At 41.7% G+C, this 20,957-nt stretch overlaps 1 protein-coding gene and 1 long non-coding RNA gene across 2 annotated transcripts in view; one reads left to right on the plus strand and one right to left on the minus strand.

The window, feature by feature from the left end:
- LOC147828015 (uncharacterized) lies at positions 1–4,312 on the plus strand. The gene is made up of 2 exons (XR_015451460.1): positions 1–115; positions 4,185–4,312. It is a non-coding gene; the product is annotated as an uncharacterized LOC147828015 (long non-coding RNA).
- Positions 2,546–20,957, minus strand: part of Olfml1 (olfactomedin like 1) — a 27,118-nt gene continuing 8,706 nt past the window's right edge. The window contains exon 3 of the mRNA XM_087211797.1: positions 2,546–3,880. Coding sequence (XP_087067923.1) covers positions 3,090–3,880 — 791 coding nt within the window. The 3' untranslated portion in view covers positions 2,546–3,089. The remainder of the gene's footprint in view (positions 3,881–20,957) is intronic.

Genomic DNA, 20,957 nt, shown 5'->3' on the forward strand with positions numbered 1-20,957 from the left:
GAACTCCGCTCCCCGGGGTAAAGGTCCCTCTAGTGGTTGGCGGCGAACGAAAGCTCTGCCGCCGGATCTGGTGAATAGCTGAGGACTGGGAGCACTTCCTGCGCCCCGAACCGAGGTGAGGTACCCTAGGCCAGGGAAGAGCTTTGGCGCTGCCTGACACAGGGAGTTGATTCTCACATGGGAAGGGCTGGGACCTGAAGACCAAGTCTAGCACCTACCCTTGGAGTGTGGCCAGGGGTCTTACCACCCCGTGGGTGCCCTGCCTGGCCCTCCAAGGCCTTGCTCCTCAGTTCAGCCGATTAAAATCTTCGTGCGCCAGCGATGGCAGCAATACCGGGGACTCTGACATGGTCCCCAGCTCCGGCAGGAGTCACTACAGTGGCTGGAGTGTTGACAAACTCCATGGCACACGTTTTTTCAAACCAGATTTACCCTTCTGGTCTGAAATTACCAGTGTGCCCAGAGACGTGCTCATGTGAACAGAACATAAGCCACGCTGGCAAATAGGAGACTTGTGGTCACTGCAGGAACCTGGCCAGCAGCAGACCAAGGGCAAAGCCAGGAGAGGGAGGCTGGGCCGGCAGAGTTGTGTTACAGCACAACACCCTGTAGTTCATTTTCACTTCTTAAAATAGCAGCGGAGAGGCTTTTGTACAGGAAGCCTGCCTTTCACCCAAGTTCATGAGTGTTTCCAAAACCCACATATTGCCCCCAGGGGACCCACTGCCCTTACCCCAGTCCCCAGAAAATGCTAGCCTGTCCTGAGAACTCTGCAATTACTTTTTTAAGTTTCGTAAGTGGCTGGCTCTTATGCTTATTTGCAGTTTGGCTCCACCTTGGGGGAAAGGACTTTAAAAATACTGATGTCTCAGTCCCAAACCCAGAGGATATGAGATATGTCCTGGACATTAAGACTCTTAAAGCTCCCCAAGTGATTTTTTTTTTTTTTTGAAGGGGATAGGATCTGGCTATAGAGTCAGGCAGGCCTCGAACTCTCAAGAGATTCTCCTGCCTCAGCTTCCCAAATGCTGGGATTACAGGCATGTGCCCCCAGATGCTGCTCCTAAGTGATTATTATGTGCAACCAAATTTAATATTCATCAGTGTAGTCAGGGAGGCATCACTCCTCCCTCATTTAAATTCAGTAAGAGCCTCAGGGCTCAAAAGTTCGCCTGAAAGAAACTCAAGGTTTTGCCAGGCCTGCATGCTGTCAAGCAAAGTAGCACATTAACAGGGGCTCCCCGGAGAAAATGTCTTGACCTAAAAGGATTTAGGTATCAGGGGTGAGTTGTGAAGGGCCGGTGTTAAATCCAAGTCCCTGCAGAACTGTCAAATCCAAGCCTATCCCAGATGGAAGCCAGACAGCACATTACAGGCAAACTGTATTCTTGCCTCCAAAGGAACTATATGTGGCAGACTACTTTCCCTGTTGATAATTCCACTCCACCCTCCACTGTGAAGCTGGCTACTTTCCTTATATCTGAAATAGATAATTTATTTTATCCATAGGGCAGATAATGGCCCTGGGCCTATGGAATAGGAAATATCCTCATATTTATTTGTTCATACCTGCCTCATTCCACAGAGGATTTGGGCTCTCCATATCGTGCTGTTAGAATTGTGGGTAATTACCCTGTGTCTATAGGTTGGTTAGATCTACTAAAATGCTATGGGGGAAAATCTCCCTTCACTGCTTATGGTCACAGCCAGAGCTTGGCAAAGACGGGGAAACAGCTGCAAACACACAAAGAGAGACCTCTCATGTGACCAACCTGAAAAGATGGAGGCCTCGGCGCAGGACACAGACTGGCACCACAGCCTGCACTTCTGACCCAGACTCAGCTGGACTGAACACGCATGGGAAACATTTCGAAGAAGGCCCCGTCTAGAGGCACATGCTGCCCTCTGGGCCACATGGCATGCTGCTGTATCTGAGAGCCCCTTGCCTGCTATCTGGCTTCCCTCCAGATCCCAGAATATTTACCAAGGGCTTCTGTGTGTTGGGGACTGTTCACAGTAAACTTCACACGGGCAGCACTCTCTGAAAGCCTTTATACTGAGGGTATGTAGGCAAATAGAGCCTGATGATCTTATTTGCTTAGTGTCACTTTTATTGTGGTTCAAGCAAGAAGAAAGAAGCAGATGACACCAAGACAAGCTGAGGCCAGTGCTGGGGTCCTCACCCTTAGGCTGCTTTCCTGGAGGAAGAAAATTTTGAAAGACCTATAGGAAGGTCTTGTGCACGCACACGCGTGCGCACGCGCACACACACACACACACAATGGGTGAAGGGGTAAAACCTATTAGTTTTAGGCTGAATTGCTGAACACATTGATTTATAAAAGACTGGGTGTACAAAAATACATATTTGATGCTTCCTTGGGCAATAGAAAGACTGAGGATTGAAGTATTTTTAGCTGTTTTATTTTGGAGTTGTGATAGGTTGAATAACTCATCTAAACTCTCATTTCTAGAGTGACAGTTGTAAAGACTTACATATCTCACAAGAGCAAGAAGAGAATTAAATGATGTACAAACTGGAAAGTGGTATTGAAATGTCAATATCTTTATTATTACATCCATCTACCTTGGTGGAACAGCAAGGCTAGAGGAAATAAAGATTAAATGTCAATAAGAAATAGTACTTTTAGTTGGGCAGTGAAAAAATTGAAAGAATATTTATAGAGAGTGAAGAGACTATGCAAAAGTCAGAGGATACAAAGCCATTGATAGCAGGAAGGGGCAGACAATTTGAACCGTTGGAAAAAGAGGCCAGAGTTAAAGTAGATGCTGGAGAACAGAAAAGGCTGGGAGTCAGCTGGATCCAAATGTAGAGGCCTCAGGGCCAAGAAATTTGGTTAAATAACAGACTCATCCCAAAATTGAAAATTCCCAAATGATAGGCTCATCTAAGCGATTGGAAGATACCTAAAGCAGTGACATCTGGGAAAGGCTGTGTATGTATCCCCATGCCTAGATCCTACTCCTGCATATGACTAGAGGGGTACTACATTGTGAAGGGCTCTGGCCTCTGTATCCTGGAGAGCATCTACCAAAGCCACGTTGCTATCCTTCCTGGGTGCAATGCATTACTTCAGAGACAGCTTTTTCTTTGTCTGGAGTTTGTAAATGATCTGGTTTCCTTCATTCCAGGCATAGAGCTGCTTATCTCTGGGGTTGTAATGGATCATGGAGTGACTTCTTGACCGCTTGGGAAAGAACAAGTTGGGCAGGTCCTCATCACTGATAGTGCCCAGTGGGTCATAGACACATGTGATTTGATGAGGACCCTGGCCACCAGAACTATAGACCACATAGAGAACCCCACATAAAAGGAATGAGGCTTCAGCATCCTGGCTTCTGCAGGGAGTGTCCCATGAGTGCTCTACTCCCAGGGTGCCAGGGTCAATTTTTGTGAGAACCAGATGGCTTTGGATACCTGGCCCTGGGTGGATGGCCCAGAGCCCATGCTCATCCACAGCCAGGTCGATGTAAGTGAAGGGGGAATGCTGGTAGACCAGTGCTCGCCCTGCCCCTCCTAAGAGCAGCATTCGATCTTCCACAGTCCTCTTCTGCAGATTATATTTGATTATCTCATTAGAAGTCCCTTGATTGTGAAAATATAAAAAACCTTTGTAGAGCACTTGGCCTGATCCCTGCCAGGAAAGTGGTAGGAGTAACTTTCGGGGAGCTGGCTTGGTGCTGTCCTCCATGAATGCCCGGATGTTTGCAAATTCCCAAAGGGTTTTGTTTCTGGATCCAATTAAGAGATACACTTTGGGAGAGTCACTGCCAGCATCTTTCATCCAAGAGCCATCTGGGTCCATAGTCTTCTTCACTATTTTCAGGGACTTTATACCCATCAGCATGTTGTCACAGCCTGGTCAAAGAGGAGAAAAAGGAGAGGTTATTATGTAAATAGGAGAGGTCTACTTTCTGGAAGACTCACCGTGCCTGGAAAATCCTGTTTCCTTTCAGCTCTAATATGGTATGGAATATTCGCAATTCTACTATGAAATAATGGTCCTTAGAAGAAGAGTCATCCTCAGAAAATCCTAGAGCAAAAATGGAAGATAGCCATCCAATTCATTTTCTCCACATAAAGAGCATTTAAATCACAGTAACAAGCCAAGTTCATTTGTTTACTTCATTATTCTTACCAACTGCTTTTGTTTTTGGTACAGGGGATTGAACTCAGGTCCTTGAGCTTTCGAGGCAAGCGGCGGAACTACTGAGCTAAATCTCTGGCCCACCGACTGCTTTTTATCCATACTGTTTAGAATAAAGTTAATATACATAGATAAATTACAAATTATTATGTGACTCAGTGGATCAAAGAATAAATGGGTCTTTGTTAGGAGAGCTTATGTCCTGTTTTAAGAGCCAGGATTCAAGATATTAGCAGTTTTTTTGGTATGACAGAGACCCTGTTCACTTGAAGACTACTTGGGACTGACACAGCAAAAATGGCATAGGTGTGAAATCCCACAATTCAATTCCATTTACTAAGAATTTATTGGATGTCTGTGGTGCATTAAATTTACAAGGCTCCCATAATGAATAATAAGTATAAAAAATATCAACCCTAAACCTTGAGAAGATCATCTTCTAGTGAAGAATCGTGGCTCTTAAAATTACTGCAACACTAGAAGAACTCCACTCACCACAAATTTATGTATGCATTTAGTCATCAGGCATTGAATATCTATAAAATGTATGATACTGGCTTAGAGGTTATGAACTGGGATGCAATGATAAAGTAGGCATGGTTCTTCCTTATTAGGTACATGACTAGCTGGAATGTAGGTCTTAAAGTGGAATTTTTACAAAAGAAGGACAGAGAGGGTGGTGTCGTTTGAGACAGAGGAAGAATCTGTATTTAAGTTAGCCCTTGAAGGATAAATGGAGTTGAACACTTAGAGGATGAACAAGAATATTCTAGACAGTTAACAAAACTACTTTCAGGAATGCTTGCCGTTAGGGTTAGGTGAACTAATACCTAATAAATTTAAAACAGTAAAAACTAAATACTTGATATTGCCTCAACTAAATACATAAGACCAAGGAATATATTGAAGCCAGATCTATGCCTACAATCTTGAGGGTGAAGCTAAGGAAACTGAGCTTCATTCTGAAAGCAGGGAAGATGCTACTGAAGCATTTGAGCAGGAGTGAAAGGATATATGTCTGTTCTGAAGGTTAAGGTGGCAATCCATGTATGATAGACTATGGGAAAAAGACTAAAATCAAGGAGAGAAATTAAAAGGCTATTGCTTATAAATAATGAGCAAAATTAAAGATAGTAAGAAGTAAAGACATAAATCTTTAATGGGAAGGAGATCAATGGATGGAGGAAGAGGGGAGAAAGGGGAGAGAAAGGGAATGAAAGAGGAATTAAGATGTGTTATGTACATGTACCAACTCCACACCAGGAATGTAAACATTATGTACTGCAAACACCTACTAATAAAAAAAAAAGTAAAAATAAAAGGCTATTTCAGTAACATTCTTAACATTTGATAATACATAAATATATAGACATTATATTTCTATAATCAAAGCAGGGTGATAAAGGGTCTACGCTAGGTGGAAGAGGATGAAGTAAAAAGGAGGTGTTTACATTTTTCTGGCTTTGCCCTGCTGTTCAGCCTATTATTCTTCCACCTTCAGGTAAAACTCTTCTTTGTGTCTCATGCTGTAGTACCTCATGTTTTGTATCTCATGCTCAGTTTCCCTTAGTCTAAGTCATGGATAACCTCCAGGACACCGCGCCACATCCATGGAAACTACTTTCAAACTACTTTACCACCTCCTCCAATGGCTGTTCTCTAGACCCCCCACCCCCACCCCGAACTGTATGTCAGAAACCTATTCCAGTATCTCCCACTGCAACAATTTCTATACTTCCATTTCTCACTCCTTGTCTTCATCTTCTCTTCTCTTGTGTTTCCTCAGGCCTTCGTGTCCCTCGGCCTCTACTTTCTCCTAGGGCATCAGCTTTCTCTTGATCTCACCTTAGTTTCTGTAGTCAGATGCATCATCCATTGTGCCACTGACCCTGTGCTCTCACTTCATTTCCTATCCAGCCTAGACTACAATGATAGCCCTCTTACCAGCACCCTCTCTTCCTTAACCCTTAGTTATTCCACAACAACCACCTGACAAATGTTTGTGGTCCTGGATCAGTTAAAACATCTGCCTCTGTCCTGCATATATGAGTGTTAGTGATTCAAAAAAAAAAAAAAACTCACAAAGATGCATATTGGTGCCACTATACATAACGGATCTCCAACCTCTGTTGAACCCTAAATATCATACTGATCTCCATTGGTATGGAGTCCCCCATCTTTTACATAGTAACTATCTTATATCTCTCCCTCTCTACTGCCTTAGACAATATCTAACAGCAAAGTAACCTGTAAAAACCAAATGCCATTAGAGATGAACTTCCTTTACTTCATGTCCCTCACTTACAAAACTTTCTTCAGTCGTCCTGACCATTGCAATCCTCCCACATATCCTAGGAGAAGCTGTGGCATTTCTTCTGTCCAAGACTAACATATTCACTTGTCCTCTGATCTTATTCCTTCCTGGCTTCTTCTCAACATCCTCCATGAATTGTCTCCTTTATGTAAATTTGAATTTCTCCTTCATGAAACTAGATCTTTAATCTTAGCTTGAAGTCATCTTGTTTATACTAAAAACAAAAAAGGGAAGCAATTTTCCTTGGATCAGGCTTTCTAGTTAATTTGCTATCATTACATCATGTTTATAGTTAGCTCCTCCTGAAGAACAGTCTATTTACAGTGTATTTGCTCTCTCACCTCCCATTGTTTAACTTCAGTATGATTCCACAGAAACTACTATATTATACATAAGGTTACCAGGACCTCCTCATTAAAAATTCAGATTGACAATTTATGTACATATTTCACTTGATCTTTTTGAGATCATTTGATCTTATCGATCAGTTCCTCCTTTAATATTTCTTTTCCCTTGACCCTTTGTCAACTGTTTCTGTGTTTCCTATTTTTCCTTTGACTACTTGTGGCAGAGCCAGTGGTCTGTGTTAATCAAATTCCATTTCATTTTCCTCTTCACAGTTACAAGTGAAACTATATTTCATAGACCGCTTTGTAGTTAGGCTGCATCCATTGACTTGTGTTTCCTCAATGGGACCTGGAGAGATGTGGTGTAATCCTGTTTTTACCTGGCCCTTAGGCATGTTATCTTCCAGATAACCTTAGAGTTCTGGAATTCTCATAATGACAATGTTCAAGAGGGAGGTGGGTCAAGATGTGATTTGCTCTATTGGGCATTTCAGGAAAAATGGGTCATCAGTTCTAACTGTGGACTTCTTGGTGGGACTCTGCTATGAGGCTGTCTGTTGTGAGCTGAGCAGTATCATGGAGTTAGGGAGTGGTGACTTCACCAGGAGCCTAAGGAATCCCATGAGTCTCCCTTAAATCCTGCTGAGATCTCTATGATGGGCAGGAGAATGGGTTTTAATAGGATCAGGAAACTCTGTGGACCTCCCTCACTAAGTACTGGTGTGAGGTGGTAGAATGATGGCCAAATGGAGAGTAGTACCTGGCAGGCACTGAGTACTCTGAGGGTCTCCCTCAGATAAGGTACAAAGAGCTGGATGTGGGCGTGGTGGTGAACATCTGTAATCCCAGCACTCGGGAGCCTGAGGCACGAGGATCACCCAGAGTTCAAGGCCAGCCTGAACTACAGAGCAAGACCCTGACTCAAACAAAACAAACAAAACAAAGCCCAAAAAGCTGGATGTGCCAGCAGGTATTTTAAATAAATGTTTTGGCTCTTAAAGCCACCTGGACTCAGAGGATAAGAAATAGAATGATAGTAGAAAGTCTGGACACAAGGAAGAGAGATGTGCAGCCAGATGGGCCCAGAGGTTCTGAGGTAAATAAGCATGCTGGCAAACTGTTTAGTCAGTCCACTGCCTGGGCAGCTCTTCTATCATATTTCCTTCATCAATTTATCACCCACTATTACCACAGCTTCTCTTTTCTCCTCAAGCCTCCATCATACCTTCCTTACTCTTGTATGAAGATCTTGGCTCTTACTTCATGAGAAAATAAAAGCGGGTGGAGAAGAACTATATCATCTCCTTTCTGAGCAACTGCAGTAGTCTTCTCCGTGGTGCTCACATGTCCCATAATCCAATCCCCTCAACAGCCAGAGGAACCTTTCGCAATGTGTCAGATCAGGTAACGTCTGCTCCAAACTCTCCATAGCTTCCCTTATTCAGAGTGCAGCTCATGCCTTTACCTGCAGAGTCATACACAAGCTGTTCTCTGCCTCTCTAGCCTTGTCTCCTACAACTCCCTCACCTTGTGCATTTTGTTCAGCTACACTGCCTTCTGCTATTCCTCGGGCGCGACCAAGCACGCTCATGCAACAGGGACTTGGCACTTTTTGTTCCCTCTGCTTTAGAAACTGCTTCCCACAGATACTTTATATGGCTCCCTTGTTCATCCCTTAGGTCTGCTCTCCAATGTTCCCTTGTCAATAAGGCCTTTTCTCTGCATGTTACTCTTCTCTAGCTCTTTTGCAAGCCCCTTGCTCTAGTTCCTTTTTCTCCATAGTGCTCATTATATTCTCACTTTTCATTTGTCTATTAATACACTTATTGCTTGATTCCCCTCAATAGGGTATAAAATCTATGAAAACATGAGCTTTGTTTTATCCGTTTCATCCATACAGCAGGGGCAAAGCTCCTGTATGTCTTTCCTTAGACTACTGTCTTGCACACAGTAGTTCAGGATTTGATAAATGAATGAAAGAACTTTTCAACCACAATCTCGCCAAAAAACTGCACCTGAATCCATGTTCTCTGCCTTCCTTCCTGCTTCTTTTACTATTATAAGAGTGGATCTTGTTCCCTTCACCTACTCAAGGACTTCTCAACTGAAATGATCTTTTCTCTCCTGCCTCAAGTTTCTTCCTCTTATGGGTTTATTCTCTTCAATAAACAAATAGGCTGTAAGATCATCTGCTCTAGAAAAAAACTTTTAGCATGGCCCCATTTCTCCGTTCCACTTTGTAATAAAACTCCTTGAAAGAAGAGTTTCCTGGGCAGGGGATTTAGCTAAGTGGGACCACACCTCCCTTGCAAGCACAAGGTCCTGAGTTTGATTCTCGATTCTTGATACCAAAAAGAATAAAAGAGGCGTTTCCTTGCCTCCACTTATTTCACAAACCTCTCTAATCAGGTTTCTGTTCTCCACTGGTCTAAACTACCAGGCCTACTCTGCAGCGTCATTTCCTATCAAAGTCTCCAGCAACCTTCATGTCCCTAAAACCAAGGGTCAGTTCTCAGTCTTCATCTTAACATCTCAACAGAATTTGATTTGATCACCACTTCCCCTTGAAACTACCCCTCCCCACTTGGGGAAGGAACCCATACTTGGCAAGCACTCTATCAATGAATTACATTTTTTTTTTTCGAGATAGGTCTCACTAAATTTGAACAAATTTGTAATCTTCCTGCCTCAGCCTCAGTAGTAGCAGGGATTACAAATATCACCACCACCCTTAGGCCAGACTATTTCTTCCCTCAGTTCCAGGATATACATCCTCATGTTTGTCATCTCATCTTTCTGGATTTTTTTTTTCTTGGCATTCACTTCCTTCTCAATTCCTTCTCATTGTTTACTTTTAAGGATTCTGTCCTCAGGTCTCTTATTTTCTCAGTCTACTTACTAAGTCTTACTTTTTAAATCATCTCATTCTATCTCATGCTTTGGATACCATGTAAATTCTTTTATTTTTGGTACCGGGGATCGAACTCAGGACCTTGCACCTTTGAGGCAGGCGGCGGAACCACTGAGCTAAATCCCCGGCCCACCACATAAATTCTAAATAATGATGTTTTCTAAATTTGTATCTTTATCCTTATATAGATGTCTACTTATTCCCAAACTCATTTATCCAACTGCCTACCCAATGTCTTCAAACTTAACTTGTTGAAAGTAGAAGTCTTATTTTTATCTCCCCAAACTTTTTCCATTTCAGGAAGGAACCATCAACCAAGTTTCTTACCTGAAAGTCATCTTTCATTTTGCCCTCCATCATCCACCATCGTCAAATCTTGATAGTAAAACCTAACTTTAAATTAGGACTTAATACTTAAATTGAAACATTCAAATATACATCTCACTTTCTACTACCTCCTTTTCCCCTGATTCCATGAATCATCACTTCTTGTCTAACCATTATGTAAGAGTCCAATTTGTCCCCCTGAGTTTACTCCTGCTTATTTAGAATAACTAGATTCTCTACAAACACTAGGAGTGGTCTATTTAAATCCTAAATGGTATGACTGACCTACTACATACTTTCCTCCTCAGACTTGGAATATCCTGATCTCTTAACCTGGCCTACACAATATGGACCTCATTGGTCCCTGGGGCTTTATCCTCTACCTTTCTCCCCTTGTTTGCTAACTTGTGATTACATTGGCTTTCTTCATATTTTGTGAGAATACCAAGTTTGTATGAACCTGAGGCTCTTAGACTTAAAGTTCTTCTGCCTGGAGCTCTCTTTTCCCTGATCTTCCCATGTGGGTTCCAACATACTTTTTCATGTTTTATTTTTAATATCATCTCCTTAAGGGGTTTCTTGTGACCACTCTATTTAAAGATCTTTACCCTGAAGTTATCTACTATATATAGTACCTTTCTAATTTCCTTGAAACTCTTATTATACTATTAATTACTTTCTATTTTATTTATGAGTTCATGGTCCATATCCTTAACTGGACTCCACAAGAAAGGACCATAGTCTTCATGTTTAGTATTGTACCCCAATGCTTAACTCAGTGCCTTGAGGGTCCAATAAATGTCTGTTAAATCAATGAACAGGGGCCGGAGATTTAGCTCAGTGGTTCTGCCCCTGAATCACAAGCACAAGGTCCAGAGTTCAATCCCCTAGTACCAAAAAAAAAAAAAAAAAGAATGAAGAAAATAGTTTCATTTAAGCAGATATTTTTCTAGGCTCTAAATTGCAGTGTCCATCCTTTGTTCTGACCACAGGCTCATCTTAAGTAAACAATTATTTGTAAAGTACTTTAAAGCTTTTAAAATATTTTCAAATCCATTATTTCATTTAAAAATCTGATCCAAGGTTCCCAGGAAGAGCACACATGCTGGAAGTGGGGGTGAAGAGAAGCCCAAGTGGGAAAAGCCAAGTCCCGGGAAGTCAATCCTTTCAGTGGTCACCTCACCCCTGGCTGTTCCCAGGGGTACAGTGGCCACAGCCAGACTTGGGTGTGAGCTGTAGAAGTCTCTCAACCATTAGTGGCCACCATGACTCCCTGCTGGCATCTATCATCAGCATAAGGGTTTGCTTTTTGGTGACCTCTGCGACCACATTGTCTTGTTTGCTTTGGGCTATAGGGAAGCACCTGGGACATCTCGTGCAATGCAGGAGCAGCTAACAGATGGACCCTCTCCACACTGAACTATTGGGAGTTACAGGCTGTATTACAGAAGAGAAGCAATGAGCTGCCCTGTTTACCAGGGTCCTACCTCTGCTTGAACCCAAGAGACTCTTCTCAGTTCCACAAGCTTCTGATGTGAAGGCTCTGTTCTCATATCCTAAGCTGATCACAGAGGAAGCATGAGTCAGAAGAACCTATTCCCTGTTATGAATAAGCCAAGGGCAAGGGAAGTTAATAAATATCTAACAAATACATATAACAGGTTGGTACTGTGCTAGGCACTTTATATTAAATGATATAATTTTTTAAATAAAATTCAGTGGCAGACATCTTAATCTTCATTTTCAAGTGAAGAAAAATTAAGGCTTGTATAGGTTACTTGGAAAGATCACATAGCTAGTAAGTGGTGGGGAAAGGTCCTGTGAACTCAGTCTGAGCTGGGATGCAGGACAGACATGATACCTTCCACCAGCCTCAGGGCATGGAGCAATAGGCTCCCAAAGGTGACAGGATACCTTCATTGACTAGGCAGCACTAGCATTGGGCCTGGAAGGAAGATCAACAGGCTTGCAGTCCAACTATGGAGGGTCCGTGTCTAAGAACAAGGCACAGTAATGTCTCACCTATAAGAAAACATTTATTCAAAATAAAGAAGAAATGGATGCACACACATTCTTCCTTCTCCTTCTATGCCTTCTTTCTAACATAGAACCTTTGGGGAAATAATAAGAGAGTGTTGATATATGGTTATGATGAAGGAAACACTGTTCTGGAGAAAAAGAAACAGAATTTCTCCCACATCCTCCCTCTGCTTCTCCTACTCCTTCCTTTGTGAATAGGATCCAGGACTGGGAGTCAGAGACCTGAGCACTCTGGACTTGGTATCTGATCCTCTTGGTCTCCCCAGAAATTTTTTTTATCAATCCAACCTTAGTTCTATCAGCCATAAAAACAGCGAGTTTAGGATGAATGTCCTCTGCACTTTAGGGCTGTCCTATAAATTTTATAAATTTCTTTTCCTTTGGAATTTAGGGAGAGTAGGTTTCCAGTGTTGCAGTAAAAGGGGAAGTTAAAAGTCCCTGCTGTGCTTCTCATGAGAAGAGATAATTAGCAGGAGGAAAAGGCTGAGGAAGATAATAATAAGGAAGAAAATAATAAGTGTAAAACCTTTGGGTCCAGCTGAGAAGCAAATTACATAACACAGACAGTGACAGGAAAAGTCACACCTGTAAACAAGAGAATGGAAATCTGCAGTTTCCCCCTTAGGCAGAATTTGCTGACAAGTGATTAGGATAGAATTTGACCCAAGGCCTCACAGCACAGTTCATACACATACCTCACTTATTTGAATCTTCTTAAAGCTTTTCTCCTTATTTAATAACAACACTCTCCAGACCTGGTGAGACTTGTCCCTCTAGAGTCAATCTGATTATCAGAAATATTGGTCCAGTTGCTGGTAGAGAATGGCTTGGGGAGGGGTGGGGGTGAACACACAGGGAAACCAGGCAATGAGTTTTTAAATGTAGTTCAGATGGGAGACATCTAAATAATGATAGGCATGGACAGATTGGCGTGGATTCAAGCAGTGGTTGGAAAAAGAAGGTCACCAAGAGATGAGGGGATGTGAAGTGAATTAGTGAGTGTCATGTACGTGTGTGTACCAACTGCCCATGATGAATCTAATCACTACACACTGCAAACTCCCCACAAGGACTATACTCAGTATGCAATGCAACTGTGTGCTAATAAAAAATAAAAACTGAAAAGAAAGGGCTCTTCATTAACTGATTAGATTGAGGGAGCCAGATGGGTAGCAAAGCATACTCAAGGAGCGATAGGATGCATTAGACAGCAATAGAAAAGGAAAATCAAGTTTCCTGGAGAAGACTGATGAATTCATTAAAACGAGGAGAAGTCCCTAAAACCATGCACATTTTGAACACTTTTTAAAATTCTGTTATAAAACTTAACTTTTAAGCTGGGCATGATGGCACACACCTGTAATCCCAGTACATGAGAGGCCGAGGCAGGAGCATCGCAAGCTTAAGCCAAGCCTGGGCAACTTGGTGAGACCTTGTCTCAGAACAAAAATAAACAATAAAAGGGCTGAGAAGGTAACTCAGTGAAAAGACTCTGGGTTCAATCTCCAGCAGCAAAACAAAACAAAACTGACTTTTCAACCACCTGAATTGTATTCACTTTAATAACATTTGTCAATCCTTATCAAGTGGTAGGCTATTAGACAAAGATGAGGCCTCTCAGACTAGTAGTCAATTAGAAAAACATGCAATTACCATAAAATTGTCAGTAAGGACTGAATTATCCTAAAAAGTAGAGCTATTTGGTTTTCTATATCTCAGCATAGCACTCAAGCTCCTTCATCTGTCTTCCTCTAATCATTTTCCTGTCACACTGCCACAGTCTCTAGCGATCAAACTTTGCCCATACCTTTTCTTCACTCGCCCTTGCCAACTTGGAGCATACCTATTCATCCTTCAGAGCAATATCTCCCAACTGGAGGAGCAGTTAGCTGCTCCTTCTTAAGTAAGTGCCCAAAGCATTGTGTGCAGCTCTCTTCGGGGACAAGTGTCATGCTAAATTAGAATGCCTTATTACTTTGTTTCCTTGCAAGCCTTTTAGACAGGATCTGTGTCTTGTTTGCTTTTCCATCCTCAGCCTCTGGGACACAATATGTATCTCCTTCACTATTCAGACTCTTATATCTTACTATATAGACTCAGGAACCAATTAGATTTAGATAATGCAGTGCTTGCCAGTGTCCAAACTTGCTACTCCAACTTGTATGCACTATGTCAACTTAGATATCAAATAAATCAGCAGGTACTACTTCATTGTCTGAGTGCTTCAATGATGGATGCCAAGAAAAGAAAAAGCCAGCTTGTATGAAGTATACTCAGTGAGCCAGGCAGAGTACACTTTGGAATTGGGGCAGAGCTGTGAATCCAGGTTAAGGGTGAAACAGGGCCAGGCATATAATACATGTCTCATATGTTGCTTTTGGAGAGTCACACAAAGCCCTTTGGTAGGTTTTTCTAGATGACTAAATTCAGAGAATTGCAAGGTACCTTGTACCAAGACCTAACATTTCTATTGCTAATTAGCAGTAGATTACAAAAAAAGAAAAGTGTCTTGATCCATGGTTCTTCACTTGTCTGGCTGTATGTTGCCAACAGCACTGAGCTGATACCATCAGGAGGGTGTCTGAAAACTGGGAGGATGTGTACGTTCCAAGTGTCCAATGGCCACAGCCCAACATGGACAGCTTCCTTCCCACACCTCCCTTTGGAAAAGGCTGCACCTCATAATCTCCTTACCTTAATGCATTTTTCTCAGTAGTACTTGTTACATTCTGTCTGACATATTGTAAGTCTGTTTACATGTAATGCTTGACATCCTTCAAAAGAACGTAACCTCCATGAGATTCAGGGTTCTGCCCTGTTTTCTTCAAAGCCGCGTGTTCTACCCTAGAATAGCATCCAGCACATAATACAATTTCTCTGGTTTCATTATGAATATAGCAAATGTCAATGTTTATAACCAACCTCAACAAAGCCTCTTTGGGACTCTGAATAATTTTTAAGATTGTACCAATTTCCTGAGACTGAAAGTTTGAGAATTGCTGTTCTAGAGCATCCAGGCTGGTCAACACGCATGTGAGGCAAAGCATGGACATGGCTAGTATTCTAGGAGATTTCTGATCAAAGAGCCTGCATTTTGAATCAATTATCTGAATGTTGAAACATCTCAAGCATTCCAAGGTTATAATTATGAACTTCTTGTTTTCATCTATTTCTCATTTAAAGACAGTTTTTACTTTTTTATTCATAGTGTTTTATTGTTGTTGTTAAATAAGATTTTGACCAAACTGAAAGTATGGAAATGTTCTCAATTCCTAGCTGTGGTACCACCATTCTCCTATTTGCTTGGTTAGAAAACACAGTTGTTCTCATGTTTCTCAGTGGATTCTTCTTATGAAATAAATCCTGTTCTCCCCATCATTTCTCAAACTGTGATGGTCCAGGGCCTGCTTGCCTGAACCTGAACTTTGTAGTGGCCTACTCATGAGTTCTTCTATCTTACCTCCTCCAAACTACCAATCAGACCAGGGCCTAGTTCACTGTTTTTACATGGATATTTGAATATTTAACTGATTTTTTAAAACACACTTACTCCACCATCTTTCACACTTTCTTTTTATTTTTTTAAAAAACTTATTAGTATATGTTTGCAGTATGTAATGATTACATTCAGTATGGGGAATTGGTACATGTACATAACACATCTCAATTCTTTTTTAACTCAACTGATCTTGATTGTTGCCTGTTTCCATGTGGATCAAGACCAAAAGCCTGATATGGATGTCATTTAGAGGTTATTATGGAAGGACTGGCTCTGGAGCCAGTGATGGAATTTGCTTTAGCCAAAAGCATATGGTAAAAATGACCAGGCTAAGTCCCTGCAGACCTTGTGTGTTTCTGTCTTATCAGACATCTGCCTTTATCATGAGAATGAGCCCAGGTCAGCTTTCTGGAGGATCAGAGCCCCCTTGGAAGAGAGCCAAGTCATGCTGGCTGAGGTTCTTCTCAGCCAGCCATCCCTAGGAATCCATCATGGATTGCAGAGGCATAGCCAGCCAATCCTGATCCAGATCAATGGAACTGCCCAGATGCTCCGTGGACTCCTGAGAAATGACATGACGTTACTGTGGCAACAGGCAACTGATATGAGATGGAGTAGGGAGGGGGATAGTGAGCAGACACACAGGCAGAGGTGGAACTAGTGTGCCTGAAGGTGGTGTGTATTCCTAAATGTAGCAGGAATGTGTGTGGCAGGGGATGGGGTGGGTGAAACTCTCTGAGCCACAGATTCTTCATCTGAAGTTTTCATGTTATCTACCTAGCAGGGCTGTCCTGGGCATTATACTAGATAACTAATAAATCAGCTTAGTGGAAACCAAAGCAAATACAGTAGTTGCTTCCACTTGTAAATTACTTCAGGCTAGAACATACTGATGTTCTACTCGGTTGCAGGCACTGTGATAGACTTGGAGAACAAAGCATGACTAATGCATGCATGAGCGAAGTACATTTTATGTTTTCAGAATAGCAGGACAAACAGCTCCAAACATCAGGGATAGGCAGCAATGAAACAATATGAAGCTGAGAAATACTAAAAGTTTGTGTTTGTGGTTTCTCACCTGCTTTTGCAGTAAAAGGAAATATAGTGCATGAAGTATTCATTAATGAGAAGGTACTCCTTTTATAAAGAAAAATAGAACAGATTATTTAAAAAAAACTAAGCTGTAGTCAGGTTGTAAAAGGCTTTCTTTGTATGTTATTCTATGGATTTTGCTTGACGCTGAAGGCTGGAGGTCCCACTAAAGGAGATAAGACAATAATGTGGTAACTCTACCAGAATTACCCTGGTGGCAACACAGGAGGAAGCATGGGAACAGGGACAGATGGAAGGCAGAAAGGTCAGTTAGGAGGCTCTTGACATAATTAAAACTAGAGATGATGAGAGAGAAGTGCAGGTGAAAACAATACATTTGTGTCACTCAGAAGAAAGAATCTACTGGTTATAGTGACTGGTCATATGAGGACCAACAGGAGTAATGGGGGGAAAAAAGAGGAGTTCTATTGTTTAAATGGCAATGAAGAAGAGCAGGGAACTAAAAATCAAGGGAGTGGGGGAAGCAAATTGATGCTTCTTGGCCAGGGATGTACAGAGTGACTTAAATCTGTTTGTGAGTAGGAATCACCCTAAAATAGTGATTGAAAGAAATTACATGGTCTCCATGCTGTGACCCATACAGATGTGAGAAAGTCCTGGGCCAGGCATTTCCTTTCTAGAGAAGGCTCCTACCTTGCATGCCTTGGTGACAGGAGATGGCTTTGCTGGTTCCAGTTTCTTCCCACTGTGTCCCCTCAACCTCCTCTACTGTACCCTGTGCCCAGAATAGTCTTTCTGAAACCTCTGCCCTTGTAACCAGCACCTCAAAGTAGAACTTTAAAAGTTAGACAAGTGGCCTCTCCACACTTTCTCAGGCCCAGGGATAAAGGGCTGCCCCTGCCTCTCCTCAGCCCAGATGAGTGGACAGAATATGTGGATGCTGGCACCAGGAGCTAAGCCTAATTTCATTTCCTTAGGAAAGGGAGGAAAAGGTCTGGGTCCAGGAAGGGATAAAACAAGTCTGCACCTAGCTATGCTCTCATTGTATTCCCTCCCCAACTGTTCCTTGCTATAAAAGACCCTGACACACCTGTACACAGTGAGACAGTGATTTGAGACAAATGGCCCCTGCTGTCTCTCTCCTCTAAGCTAGCTTTGAATAAATCCTTTTTCCTTTGTACGAAAATAAATAGTCAAAGATCCTTTGATTTGGCCAGCAGTGAGCAAATGAACCGGGACATTTGGACCTAAGCGGTGAGTATAACACCCTGACAGCCACATGTAGATTGCTGTTCCACAGAGCAGCGCCGTGAGGGAGGCTGGCATTTGTAGGAGCAGCCTGCCATGGTTTGAATGTCAGTTCTGCCATCCATTATCTGTGGGACTCTGGATAAATTACTTATCCTCTCAGTGTTTTGGTTTCCTGCTCTATAAATTGGGGACTAATTATGATACTTATCATAATTATCATAATTACTGTCAGCATTACACAGTGATGGCAAACCTTTTAGAGTTTTCAATGATAGCAAATAGCTGGCTGCGGCACGTGTGCCATAAGCTCACCACCACTGGCCTATAAGACGTAGACATACAAAGTGACTCCACAGGCAGAGGCAGGACAATTGCAGAGAGGTTGAGGCCAGCTTGGGCTACATAGTGAGTTCAAGACCAGCCTGGACTACATAGTGAGACCCTGTCTCAAACAAACAAACAAACAAACACTCAAGATAAATAAAATGTGCCAGTCTCAGTAACCTGTGCCTATAGTCTTTACAAAGAAGATGAAGTAGGAAGATCGTTTGAGCCCAAGAATTCCAGATTTCAGCCTGGGCAACATAGCAAGACTTCATCTCAAAGGAAAAAAAAAAAAAATATATATATATATATATAATATTTAATCTTAAAGATTACCTAATATACAATAAGCACTCAATACATATTAACCACTATTCATGTCATTCTCATTCTCCATAGCTTACAAGCATCAATCAGTTTAATATAAAGGAACTCAGTTCCTCTTTGACCTTTATCTCTCTCAACATCCTCCTCTGACCTGAGTTCTATAGAACAACTGCTCCACAGCACTCTGAGCCCTGTTAAAACTTTGAGCTACCACATGCTGTTCCCTTTTCTTGAAGTGCCCTTAACTCTATTTTCTATTTAATGAGCTCTTTTCTATGATTAAAACTTAGCCTGAGGGTTACTTTCCAGACACCATAGTTCCAACCCCATCTCCATGGCAACCCTGACCCTATCTGCTTAAGGCTTGTCCCCTAGGCTTCTGGGACACTTATATATCCCTTCATCAGAGCAGTCTTCCTTCTGGGCTGATATTTTGTTTTGGTACTGGGAATCGAACTCGGGACTTTGCACTTGCGAGGCAGGCGTTGGAACCACTGAGATAAATTCCCAGCCCACTGGGCTGTTATCTTGCTTTGTCTAGAAGGCTTTTCCTTTTGGCTGTAAGTTTTTGGTGTTGTTGCTTCCACAATACTGAGGGCTGAACCCAGGGCCTTCATACGGAGCTACATTCCCCAATCTACTTTTATTTCTATTTTTGATTTTGAGACAGGGTCTCACTAGGTCTCTAAATTGCTCAGGCTGGGCTCAAACTTGCAGTCCTCCTGCCTCAGCATCTCATAGTGCTGGGATCACAGTACTTCCAGCTTGGGTGGAAGGAAGGGTTTTTTTAAAATTTTATTTTAATTTTTATTAGTACATGTTTGCATTACATAATGATTATATTCAACCTGGGGAGCTGGTGCACATACACAACACATCTTAATTCTTTTTATGCCCCTGCCCCTTCCTGGTGGAAGCTTTTTGAGGACAAGGCTAACTATATCTGGAATTCAGTTAGATATCTGTCTAACTGATAAACAAATGAATGAGAGAGAATGAATTAATGTTCTTAACACCTGGAATGAGAGGCTAGGGACCTTTTGTTAGTGTCCTTAGTAATGGGTCTAAAAGTATCCTCATAAATAGCTAGTTTTTAAATGGATAAGTGAAATGGATAGCCCTTTCTGGACAGTTGGACACAAATACTACCAAGGAATGCACAATATATGCTGAACTACACACACACACACACACACACACACACACACACACACATGCGCGCACAGGAGCACCTCTATTCTCTCCCCAGCTTACACCTGCATGTAAACCTTGAAACATCTCCATTGTTGTAAATACATCTGTTGTAAATTATACTTTTCTTCGTATTTTGTTTCACTCATCACAAACTAATGGACCTTGACAGTCAGCTCACAGATATGTTTTCTTTTGGCTTCCAGTGTGTTGTTTGTTTGTTTAGATTTTTTTATTTTTAATGAATTTGAATATGGGGCATGCACATTTATCTACCTAAGTGGATTGCAGAGAAATTTAAATATGAAGCAACAGACTTTCTTCTTTGAAACATGAGCTAACAAAAGATATGTTACTGAATTCAGCAGGATGAAGGTTACTTGAGGTAACTTGCATGTACTCTTGCAGTAAAAGGAGCTGGACTAAAACAGGAAATAAAATAAAATCTGCTACAACGGCTTGTTTTGACTGCCTTGAGAAGTTTTTCTTCAAAAGGTATTTACCAGTTAAAGAAGTTAATACTTTTATCCAAGCAAGAATGCAGTCCCAGGAATCTTCCAAACAATTCAGTTGGATAAATTCTCAGTCTGGGTGTCTGAGGCCACAGTGCCTTGCAATAAATTGGCAAATGCAATGCAAAAGTTTATGTTAGCAATGACAGTTTTAGTACCAAAGAGTTGGGATGATTTTTAAGTTCAAATTAGATTGTAACTTTCCCTCACTTGCATTCTAAATTGTATAGGAATGTGCAAGAGGGGTAGAGAGGGAAGGAAAGAAAGAGGGAGAAAGAGAAAGCTAAGATTGTAAGGATTTTACTTAACCCCACAACCACAATACATCTCTTGAGGACTGAGATCCTCATGCGGACATTATTTGTAGATCATCTCAAAATAAAGGATGAAAACTTGAAAACAGCTTTCTAAGGAATGGTTTAATTATAGAATCACCTTATCTTGTTTATTATTCTCAGTATGTGACCCTTAGTAGTTGCTAGAGAAATAGTCCTAGGTGAAATGAGAGCCATCGTGACTAACATGTGTTAGAATTCTTTGGAGGTCTCCTGAGACACAAGGTTGAATTTTCCAATAAAGTTGCATCATTGATTCCTGACAGGGACCGTGACCCCAAGTGTCTCCTCCCTGGTCCATAATCCCAAAGTATTTGTCTCCCTAAGGGTATTGAGTTGAATCTTTAGGGTTTTAAT

Source organism: Heterocephalus glaber, unplaced genomic scaffold (genome assembly GCF_053883595.1).
Source record: "Heterocephalus glaber isolate CG9 unplaced genomic scaffold, H.glaber_assembly_v1.0 deba00001428, whole genome shotgun sequence".
Classification (NCBI taxonomy): domain Eukaryota; kingdom Metazoa; phylum Chordata; class Mammalia; order Rodentia; family Bathyergidae; genus Heterocephalus; species Heterocephalus glaber.